This window comes from Triticum dicoccoides, chromosome 6B, assembly GCF_002162155.2.
Source record: "Triticum dicoccoides isolate Atlit2015 ecotype Zavitan chromosome 6B, WEW_v2.0, whole genome shotgun sequence".
Lineage (NCBI taxonomy): Eukaryota > Viridiplantae > Streptophyta > Magnoliopsida > Poales > Poaceae > Triticum > Triticum dicoccoides.
The window spans coordinates 160,275,944-160,286,844 of record NC_041391.1 but is presented as its reverse complement, the minus strand read 5'-3'; the positions used below and the strand labels follow the sequence as shown (position 1 = coordinate 160,286,844).

The 10,901-nt window shown below is 41.7% G+C and overlaps 2 protein-coding genes and 1 long non-coding RNA gene across 7 annotated transcripts in view; 2 read left to right on the top strand and 1 right to left on the bottom strand.

The window, feature by feature from the left end:
• Positions 1 to 292: 292 nt before the first annotated feature.
• LOC119325738 lies at positions 293 to 2,773 on the top strand. Of its 3 annotated transcripts, none has more exons than XR_005157661.1 (4): positions 293 to 826; positions 901 to 968; positions 1,130 to 1,400; positions 2,489 to 2,773. XR_005157661.1 is itself a non-coding variant. In XM_037599464.1 (4 exons), exons 1-3 carry the CDS (start codon positions 571 to 573, stop codon positions 1,346 to 1,348), a joined length of 537 nt encoding a protein of 178 aa, XP_037455361.1. In that variant the 5' UTR covers positions 299 to 570; the 3' UTR covers positions 1,349 to 1,396; positions 2,489 to 2,773. The 3 variants fall into 3 exon arrangements, 2 of the variants coding, with proteins under 2 accessions (XP_037455361.1, XP_037455360.1); XM_037599464.1 differs by having other exon boundaries at positions 299 to 820; positions 1,130 to 1,396; XM_037599463.1 differs by having other exon boundaries at positions 299 to 826; positions 1,130 to 1,396.
• Positions 2,774 to 3,546: 773 nt separating this feature from the next.
• Positions 3,547 to 6,217, top strand: LOC119324606. 3 transcript variants are annotated; one of them, XR_005157050.1, is made up of 3 exons: positions 3,547 to 3,769; positions 3,840 to 4,162; positions 5,359 to 5,840. It is a non-coding gene; the product is annotated as an uncharacterized LOC119324606 (long non-coding RNA). The 3 variants fall into 3 exon arrangements; XR_005157051.1 differs by adding an exon at positions 6,109 to 6,217 and having other exon boundaries at positions 3,572 to 4,162; positions 5,359 to 5,736; XR_005157049.1 differs by having other exon boundaries at positions 3,587 to 4,162.
• Positions 5,764 to 10,901, bottom strand: part of LOC119324605 (polynucleotide 5'-hydroxyl-kinase NOL9-like) — a 6,329-nt gene continuing 1,191 nt past the window's right edge. Inside the window, exons 2-9 of the mRNA XM_037598377.1 lie at positions 10,088 to 10,185; positions 9,966 to 9,999; positions 9,324 to 9,493; positions 8,927 to 9,107; positions 8,658 to 8,838; positions 7,480 to 7,591; positions 7,270 to 7,397; positions 5,764 to 6,102 (exon numbers count right to left, since the gene is read on the bottom strand). Of these exons, the coding sequence (XP_037454274.1) occupies positions 6,055 to 6,102; positions 7,270 to 7,397; positions 7,480 to 7,591; positions 8,658 to 8,838; positions 8,927 to 9,107; positions 9,324 to 9,493; positions 9,966 to 9,999; positions 10,088 to 10,185 (952 nt within the window). The 3' untranslated portion in view covers positions 5,764 to 6,054. The remainder of the gene's footprint in view (positions 6,103 to 7,269; positions 7,398 to 7,479; positions 7,592 to 8,657; positions 8,839 to 8,926; positions 9,108 to 9,323; positions 9,494 to 9,965; positions 10,000 to 10,087; positions 10,186 to 10,901) is intronic.

The following is a 10,901-nucleotide window of genomic DNA, read 5'->3' as shown; positions in this document are numbered from 1 at the left end:
TCCCTTATCGATTATTTTTCTTCAGTTTTTACGCTTCAAACTGTGATTTATTTGTGAGAATCCTTAACCATTTGTCAGTAAAAATAGACCGTTCTAGGAACAATGCAAATGTTTGCCCAAAAGAATGCTAGGAGCATCCATCGTGTCAGCCAAACAGCTAGCCGCATACGGATCATGCATCAGGCATGTCATCAAATCTTGACCGAGAGATCTCACAGCGACGTGTGATAAATAAATCAAGCGGGGCGCCGATGAAACCTCGCTAGAACATGCACCCACGCACGCTCCTCTCCGCCGCTGACTCGATTTTTCGCGGCCTTGCTAAACCCGCCGGCACGTCCTTGTCAACATCCCCTCTGCTTGGACGCAACGCAATCATGGAATTGGAATCCTGCTAATCACCGTGTGACGCACTTGCCCAAATCCAAATCCGCCTGTCCTGCCTCTCTAATATGGTACTAATCCAATCCAAGCACCTCTAAATCCAACCGATAAAGCTTCCGCTTTTCCGGCCGTACCCACGCGGCGGCCTCCGGTTCGTCGTCGCGAGGACCCGACAGCGAGAGGCGAATGGAACGGGAGGTGGGCAAAAGCAAGAGCAAGACATCCGCCCAGTTGCCTCTTGATCAAGGAACCGGTGGTGGATGGATGTGGAGCTGCCCTACGTCAGGTGGCACAGCTGTGCGTGCTTCCCCACTAATTCTAATTCTAGGTTGTTGTCTGCTTAGTATATTCAGTCGCGTGGCGAGGGGACGAGCATCAAGTGGCAGAGTTGTGTTGTGCCGGCTGTTATCCATCCGAGAGCAAAGCAAAAGCGAAGGTGAAGGTGAACTCTCGGTCTCGATTGCCTCATATTTATCTTTCCATACCACACGCCCACAGCAACCTTCTCCGCTCAAGATTCCGGCGTCGGCTGCAGGGTGCCCGTGCGTGCTGGTTGGAGATTGCTCCGGTTCATCACCGCCAAGGTAAAAAGGCAATTGCTTTACTCATTCTCTCTTTCATTTGATGAAATCGAAGCAAACACCGTTGGCAAGACCCAGCCTTCGGTCGTCGTCGCGGGATCTTGCCGGCGGCTCGCTCGAGATTTTCTGCGGTGACATCTCATTTGGTCTCTTCAAAGCTGCAGGCTAGGTGTTTGTGGAATTCCCCGCCTCCTTTGCAAGGAAAGGCTGCTAGGAAGAGGGAGAGCGAGGAAAGGATGGGCATGCCGCGGGGGCTGTCGGCGTACATGGTGGACATGGTGTGGGCGGTGCTCGCCGGGTGGGTGTCGGCGTGCCTGCTGGTCGCCAACGAGATCGCCCGCGGCATGCGGGCCGGGGAGATCGGCCCCTTCGTCGTAGGCTGAATCTCACTCCTGGGGAAATCCTCCCTCCCTTCTGACTCCTTCCTTCAGGCTGGTGCTCTGCTCTCAACCTTCTGCTCTTAGTTTCTTTGCTAGTAATAACTCGGTGCTTCCTCTCTAAGAGAGAACTACGGTGTCATATTATGTCTTGTTTTTTCTTGCACAATTTGTGATACCAAGCGATCGTGGATACCTTTGTTGATTAGCAGTATCTGCTCTGTATCTTGAAATAACAGGCTATGTGTTAGTTTACTCGGACATTTACGTTTGGAAAATCTATTCTAGTAGTACCTAACAAGAAGCTAATGAGAGACTTTATGCGGAGTAGTTTTACATGGATCAGTTATGGTGTATTGGGGAGAACTCATACATTTTCCAAAGTCGCTTATATTAGTCCTGTCAGACATAGACGTGCCCTTGTTTCTGCGGTTCAATCTTTTAGGCATTACATAGATGATGGATTCTGACATTTTGTTTCCATTAGTCATGGCTTATTAATTTCTGATACAATTTTGAAGAGGTAATAGTTACTTCCATGGCTATAAATGTTACAACTTTTCAAAGAATTTTCTGCGTTCAAAGTTTTATTGTTTCCATTTTAAAGGGTGTCATTCTGTAGGTCTGTATTGTACTAAAATTGAATGGTATGGCCATACCCAGCCTCGATCAGCCTGAATCCTGAATGAAACTTTCCCTGTGATGCTTTTGAAATCTTCACCGTCTCAGTGGCACCAGCTGGAATAGCTACTCACGAAGATCATTAATTAGCTTGTGTAGGCTTATATATGATCAACATTTTTATTATTCTTCCGAATCAAATGAAACAATTTACTTGTGTAGATTGTTGCAAATGTGCTTGGTCATTTTTTTAACCTTACTTTAATTCCCTTCCTGTCATCAACTGGGAAGAAAGGTTTCATGCCCATTGCTTGATATCATTCTTAAGCTGCCCAATTTAACCGCTTATGCAGTTATGTTTCTGGTTTGGAGCCATAATGACATGTTCAGTTAATTTCAGTCAGCTTGCCTGATTAATAACTTCTTTCAGACTGAAATAGGATTTGCTTGTTTTAGTAGTTATGTTTGCCCTGTTGCTTCTTATGCTTTTCATCACTTGATCTGACGACTTCATTGTTATTGCAGATAGTTTTTTGGCGGATCCATCCATGGATACACATTGCATTATACTGTACAAAGTCCCTAAATCTCCATTAGTGTTGAGCTGAATGGCTTGGCCATTAATAGAAGTGACAGAGATTCTAGATGATGCTTTCTTCTCTCCTTCCTTTCCACAATTCTTCTGTTCTGTATTAGTATTGTGAAGAATTTATTTTTCCTTTTACATTATAGTTCTCTAAAGATATGTGCATCTGCTTAAGAATGGGTCATAAACATATGTGCAACTTCATGTTATGTTCTTTTACATTATGAATGCCCTAGTCCGGAGACTTGGTTCCGAAGGTGAAGACCGAAAGAACGTTCCTCTTGAGGACAACTGCTACTCAGACGGGCGAATTGGGTATCACAGTGTTTGTGTTCATCAAGGCCTTTCCATAGGCGACCCAATGACTTTTGCAGTCGATTCTTTCAGCAGAATCACAAACCCTTGAAGGACTTGGGGGGCTCAACAAGCCCAAACAACCCAAGTTTAGGGCCGATTTGAGGGGTGGGGGTGTGGGTGGGTCGCATTTTCTTCACTGAAGGGGCGTCTGCCCGGACTTACATGAGAGGTTTGAGTAGTCTGGCTATAGATGATACTTTCTCTGTCCCAAAATAAGTGTCTCAACTTTATATACTAACTTTAGTACAAAGTTATATTAAGGTTGAGACACTTATTTTAAAATGAAGGGAGTATAATATACGATATTGTGCACCACAGAGGGTATGCTCTATGAGCAGCCTCATGCACCATGTGTGCCATTAAAGCTTGACCGAAATCTAAACATTGACATGGTCCCATAAACCATGGCACCGTCGGAACCTTGCTAGGATTTGCAGCTGACTGAGCCTGTGGTCTTGGTAAAACCACTGTCAATGTCGTTGTCAGTGTCAAGATCCCCTCGCTTGTACGCAATGATGGGCTCTTGCTAATCACTTGTGACGCACTTGTCCAAATCCAAATCCTCCTTCCTCTCTAATCTGGTACCACCAAATCTAACGATAAATGATTGGGTACCACGTGGCGATCCCCCGTTTGCCCATGTGAGGCGATGCGGACATGGAATGCAAGGCTGGCAAGAAGAAAACATCCACCCACCGAGTTGCCTCTTGATCAAGGAGCCGATGGTGGATGGAGGAGCTGCCGAGTGCCGCTGCCCTACGTCAACGTCAGGTGGTGCTTAAAGCGAAGGCCAACACTCGGTCTCCGTGCCCCGTTCAAGATTCCGGCGTCGGTTGCGTGCTGCTTGGGGGTCCATCACCAAGGTGAAGGGGCAATTTACTCGCTCATCCCCTCTTTGATTCGGTTCCCGGTCATCATTTCGTCTTTTCAAAGCTGCATGCTAGGTGTTTGTGGAATTGCCTGCCAGCCTGCCTCCTTTGCAACAGCAGGGGCAGCGGCAGTGGCAGCCAGGCGCCAGCGGAGTAAGGAAGGCTAAGGCTAGGGGGAGCAGCAAGGAAAGGATGACCATGCCGCGGGGGCTGGCGGCGTACATGGTGGACATGGTGTGGGCGGTGCTCGCCGGGTGGGTGTCGGCGTGCCTGCTGGTCGCCAACGAGATTGCCCGCGGCATGCGTGCCCGGGGAGATCGGCCCCTTCGTTGTGGGGTGAAAAAATCTCGTTTCGGCTCATCACTTCTGATTCATTCCTTCATGCAGGTGCTCTGCTCTGAATCTTCTGCTCCAGTTTCTGTCTATCTTTCCATGCCTTTTTTTTCTTGCACAATTTGGGATATCAAGCGATTACCCTCCCTCCCTGCTCTGTATCCTGAAATACCATACCCGGCTATGTGTTAATTTGCTCTGAGATTTGTGTTTGGCAAATCTATTCTAGCACGTACCTAACAAGAGCCTAATGAGAGACTTTATACAGACTAGTTTTACCTGGATCAGTTATGATGTATTAGGGAGAACTGCTACATTTTCCCAAGTCATTTCTGTCAGTCCTGTCAGACATACCCTTGTTTCAATCTTTTAGGCATTACATAGATGATGGATTCTGACATTTTGATTCCATTAGCTAGTCGTGGCTTATTAATTTCTGATACAATTGTCAGGAGGTAATAGCTAATCTACGGTGCTAAAACTAAAGGGCATTGCCATATATACTCAGCCCTGATCACCAGCTGGAATAGCTATTCCTAAAGAGCGTTAGCTTCAATCAGCAAACTGCCAAATAAAATGTGTCCCAAGCAGAAATATCACAAATACGGCCATGCCCTAGGCCTTCACAAGGAAAACTATACCCAAAATGCTTTTTTCTGGCATTAATTTGGAACCGCGTGTATCTAAAGCAACCTTTGTGTAGAAGGACAGACCCAGTGCGTAGAAGCTCCCACACAAGGTGGGGTCTGGGGAGGGATTATAGGAACCTAGTCTTACCCCTGCAAAGTGCAATGCAGAGAGGCTGGTTCGAACCCAGGACCTCTTGGCACAAGTGGGGAGGACTTCACCACTGCGCCAGGCCTGCCCTCTTAAAGCAACCTTTGTGTAGGCTTATGATAAATGTTATAATTATTCTTCCCAAGCAGATGAAACAATTTACTTGTGTAGATTGTTCCAAAATGTACCTGCTCATGTTTTCAACCTTACTTTAATTCCCTTTCTGTTGTCAAGTGGGGAGAACAGTTTCATGCCATTGCTTCATGCATCATTCTTAAGCTGCCCAAGTTCATGGCTTATGTTTCTGGTTTGGAGCCATAATGACATTTTCAGTTAATTTCAGTCTGCTTGCCTGATTAATAACTTCTTTCAGATTGGAATAGGATTTGCTTGTTTTAATAGTTATATTATGTTTGCCCTGTTGCTTCTTATGCTTTTCATCACTTGATCTGACGACTTAATTGTTGTTGCAGATAGTTTTTTGACGAATCCGTCCATGGATACACCGCATTATAATGTACATAGTCCATAAACCTCCATTCGTGTTCAGCTGAATGACGTCGGCCGTTACCTGTAGTGACAGATTCTAGATGATGTTTTTCTCTCCTTTCTTTCTACAATTCTTCTGTTCCGTATAGTCATGTAAACATTTTTTTTTACTTTTTACATTATAGTTCTCTAAAAATATGTGCGGCTGCATAATAAGGAGTCATGTTATGTTCTTTTCCCCTCTTTAATTTATGATTATCAAGAGCTGCTCATACAATCCGCTGCATGGATAGCAACTCTGGAGAAAGATGGGAGAATTAAGATTGCTTGGAGGACTCTACTAATGTGGGCAACAAGGATAGGTACACCTATTTCCAGGACATGTAATGTAGTCTGTCATACGGCACTATATTGTACATACTGAAACGAAATTACAAGTTCAGAAACGGGGCGAGCTTAAAATACAGTACATGTCTTTGCCCTAGCCATCAATTTGTGTAACCTAATCAGGTTGTTTAAGGCCAGTTTGGCAGAAATGACACTGCTATGAAGTTCTCATTCCGTACATGTCAAAGATATAGTGATGGTTTTTCATAGTAGGTTGGTTGTTCATGGCAACTGAGAGCTGTGAAGTTGCCTATACTGGACGGTCGTAATTGTTTGTAGACATCTGCAGATCTCTACAGATCTCTCAGCCTGGCAGTTATATCATCCACTGTGTCTGGCACCTGCAGGTACAAGGTTCGAGTGAGAACAGATCATGAGACGCATCGATGGAATAACCGATCTATCGTACTCCACACATACAAGCACAAGTTCAGCAGATCAAGTTGTGAGGGAATAACTCCACCCACACGGTTCGAATCCAAGTGCTCAAATTGCATGTACGCAAGTGCATTTTGGTACAAATTCAGTGACATGCTCTCATTTACCTATCAATTCTAAGCATGGAATTAGGGGATGTGTTCACGTGGGTGTTTACGGTGTGATTGTGCATGTAACTGCAAATGCCTTGTAGTTGAGAACAGAGTAACAATATTATGAAAAGGGAGTGGAAGTTCTCCAGCCTGAAGATCTCAACGCATGATGAAGGTTAGTACATATGTGCAATTCGAAAAATCCTAAAACAATTATGTTACTAAAACTTAGCGAAACATGCATCTTATGTTTGGTCAAAAAACATGATCATGTTCAGTGCAAGAAAATTTTGGCACAAAATGTATATGTACATGTACCATATCATGTTCTAGTATAGTTTTGTCTTGGTTTTTTAATTGTACAAGCAACTACTGTGAACTCGGTGGAGATCTTTTCATAGGTCGAGTACCATTCTAGCTGACCATACGGTCCTAGCGATGGACTGAATGTCAGTGCGAGGGAAAGGATAATGCTTCCCATCAATTCCTTCCTGATGCTTATGGAAGCAGGTTGAAATATTGGAACTACAGATACTTTGTCATGATCAAATGGAGAGGAGGGACATTGCATCAAAGGCATATGTGTTACACAACAGTACTGAGCAGGATTATGTGGTTAGAGTTCTCAGAACATGGTTCAACGATCAATTAAAACAGGCTAAAATGTGCCTGGGTGGGAAATATGCACAATTTAAAAGCCTCGGAAATATTGAGCTGGGGAATTTCAGGAAATATATATTCAATTGTAGGCAATGGTAATTCTTGAGAAGAAAACATGCACTAGCCAAGAATTTGGCTAATAGAAGAGCGTTTAGATCACTACTTTAGTAATCTAAAACACTCTTATATTTCTGTACAGTGGGAGTAGTAATTTATTTCCACTGTGGTGATTAATATACAATCATAAGGAAATTAAAACAGCAGGCTGTGCTTGCAAAGAAAAAACAAAGAAGTATAATTCTGACGACTGTTTATTACCTGAAAGAGGCCGTCAGGCACTGCAATACAACTTGGAAAAATGATGTCAACATTTTCTAAAAGCTGATGAGAAACAGGTGTTATCAGATGAATGCAGTCTCCTGGAATATCAATGGCCTTGATAAAACCTAAAATCAAGACCAATACCATACAAGAAATTAGCAAGTATTATCAGTTTACTTCAACAAAAACACTAAACAAGGCACATACCAAGTCCCATGCACCAAGGAGAGGAGCATTCAGTTGACAAAGGGACAGATGAACTTGATCCAATACCGACGATAGTACCGGCCAAGAAGTCATATACCGAATCACCGGAAATCTATACGCCCATAGAAACTATGTTAATAGACAGACCCCAAAATCAATGTTCTCAGCATTGATAGTCCGTACGAAATAAGTTTTATCTACACACGATGCACTGCCATTACGGGTTAATTTGCCCACACTGTTTTATACCATTTGGAACTGTAAGAAGTTGCTAAACTATCATTCTGTAAGTAGTAAATTATTCTATTCGTTTACAACTTGTTACCATTCTGTTGTAATTTTTTTCTTTTTTTTACCATTCTGTTGTATTAGACAAGCGGTACATATTCATTACCATTTTGGTCAAGAGTTTATCATATTTATGTAAAAGTAATAGCGTAAACATAAAGTTCTCTGCATACAAATGAGAAAAATTATAGGTACAACTAAGATAAGATTTGTGCACATTACTACCCTACCACGCGTGACCCTATGTACGTAGATATTTTGTTGGCAAAACAACCGTAGGGGGGAGGGCCCTACAGTTTTACTCATTTACTCCCTCCGTTCCTAAATATAAGTCTTTGTAGAGATTCCACTAGATGGATTACATACGAAGCAAAATGAATGAATCTAAACTTAAAATGCATCTATATACATCCGTATGTGGTTTACAGTGAAATCTCTACAAAGACTTACATTTAGGAACGGAGGGAGTAGATTGTAACCATAATTGAGTTCTCCTCGACCCTTTGACCCAAAGACTCACAATCCAATTAATTTTGATGAGTTAGCTCAGTATAGAAGCTTCAAAGGAGCCTCCAGTTACTAATCCAAGATATCATCCATTAATGAACACATCGGAAATTTTAATACCCTTGTTGATATTTACTATACATACCTTTTGTGGCTCTTTGTTAGCACTAGTATCAAAGGAGAATGCAAACCCAGCGTTGTTAAAAGCTCAATATTCAGAAAGTATGCATGGTAATTTGTTTTGTAGTTACGAAATACGGTTTGGTACGTGGAGTACAGAAAAGGAGGAAACTATCATGACATGACGACAATCATCACTTCGTCATATATTCAGAACAACCTTGACTGCTATATGATCAGAATAAAGAGGTGGAGGCGGTCACCTGGCTGTGTAGATCAATAACCTGTATTTTTGAAAGAGGGAGCTGAAAAGGGTCTATAGCAGCAATTCCTTGAACTGAATCTTCAGAAGAGAAAATTGGGAAGTCCCTCGGCAAGCACTGCCTGAAGTAAGCAATCAGCCTGAGATCACGAATAATTCGCGCCTCTTTCTTCACTAACAGACTGCAGTGACATAGGCATAAGTCATTAAAATAATTTTGATGCTATATCATTTCATGAAAATGAATTACTCAAAATAGTCAAGACTTACTGCCGAGGAGAGTTCTGCGCTGCGCGAATTTCAACTAGATTAACTTGTGAATTTCCCTCGTGTGCATCCAGCCAAAATGCACCTCCTGGTAAGTTTTTACCCTCTGCTGTGGTGTTTAGCCGAATAACGTCAGTTGGGGATACGTATCTCAATATCTCTGACAGAACATGAAGTCCAATACCTGAAAGTCACACAGTACAATATGAAACTGGACGTTTGCAACAAAAGAAAGGGAAAATGCAGTCATTTAGTCACAAAAGATATTAGTATTACAGGTGAGTGTCCCATTATCCAAGTCAAAATCTGAAACTCATCTTATCATATTCCCCCCTCCAACCTTCCACATTAGCCATGTGAATTACCAGCACAAACCTTGATGCAATCAATGAAATCTCACCTTTCACCCACCCTGAAGTGTTGATAACAATCGGTATAGCTGATTTGTGAGGGTTATCAGCCTCATTGAAGTGATAGAGTTCTTTAAGAAAATAATCATAAAGCCCAAAAATGTAGCTCAAGAGAAGTTTTGGGTTCTTGTGTGCAGCAACATCACCAAAAAAGAAGCACCTAGGATATGTGGGGAAAATGTATTAGACAGCTTGCAGAAGACCATACATGAGAACACAATGAAATATCAACTGGTACATATGTTTATTTCAGTAAGTATATGATATAGATATTATTAATTAGTTCTATGTGATGGGCACTTAAACTACTGTGCTAATGATAAGACTCTTAACGGGTAAATCTTGCTATTGCAGAATTGGTAGAAAATCAAACTTCATAATGTTTGAGTATTCATAATATCTTGGAAGAAAGCAAAAGATTAATTTGACCCCTGAACGGTTAATAATATTGGAATAAGAAATTCAGGGAAAAATTGACAAATGAAATAGCTTTCTCACATACAGTAATCTATTTTAAATTAAGCACGGGATTGTTCCTAGCAACACCAAAAGGCAAATCAATGAGTAAATTGCAAATACTATATGAAATAATAAAAGACTGCACAAAACTAAGCCTTGTGAAATACAATTACCTCTTTGGGGCCCGCAGGTATAGCATTGTCAAATCTGAATTATCAAAAAAATGACAGAATGTTCAGCCAGTGATCAAAACATTTTAAAGGGGAATTAAAAGTTGAAGGCTCTGAGCCTGCACCTTTAGCTTGTTCCTCAAGTACATGAAGTGACACAAAACCTGGAGGTGTGAACTCAGGCTGGCCAACATCAGTATCCAGGTACGCCACCCTCTTATACCTGTTAATTAAAGTGAAAGAATCACAAGAACTGATCTGAAAGTAGGAAAGCTAATGACAAATAAAACAGAGCAAATCAAAAAATTCTGAGCTGAACAAGTTATGCAACTTGTGTGAACTAGCAGTTGAACTAGTTTATTCTCCCATAAAAAAAATGAAACTAGTGCAACCAAATTTACCAGCTAGCACCACATTTTAACTATATGCAACCAGACTAGTGCTGACCCCATAAAAACTACTACTATTACATTCTCATACTTCCCAAAGTCATAAAACAACCTAGAAAGTAAAAAGTATTGGTACATAGCTACTTCGCAATTGTTTAATCGATAAAATCAAAGCTCAATGGTCTTTTTAACTAACTCTAGTTTACTCTTTTCAAATGCAGATTCCTTTCTCACTATAAATATCAAATACAGATAGCATGTCAACTGAAATACTGAATTTGAAGATTTAGTAGAGTGGTATTGTTCCGTTTACAAACATGAATAACTCGAATTTAAAGTCTGCCTATAAAATTATTCGATCATATGCACAGAAGAAGAAGCAACGATCGACTCGGCGTGTAAGTACAGAAGAAGAAGCAACGATCGACTCGAAGAAACATTTAGTGCTTACATTTTAACAGCAGGCAACCATACTTCTGCTGACCCCATGAAAATTACTTCCTCACTACGGACTGGTTGTGAGGTGGCATGTTGTGATTGCTTAAAATCA

What these genes read in the sequence shown, in the direction of transcription:
- LOC119325738 (XM_037599463.1), top strand. Translation starts at nt 571, where the DNA reads ATGGAACGGGAGGTGGGCAAAAGCAAGAGCAAGACATCCGCCCAGTTG. An exon ending in AAGCAAAAGCGAAGGTGAAG is followed by an intron (nt 827 to 900) that starts GTGAACTCTCGG and finishes TCTCCGCTCAAG; the next exon opens with ATTCCGGCGTCGGCTGCAGG. An exon ending in TCCGGTTCATCACCGCCAAG is followed by an intron (nt 969 to 1,129) that starts GTAAAAAGGCAA and finishes TCAAAGCTGCAG; the next exon opens with GCTAGGTGTTTGTGGAATTC.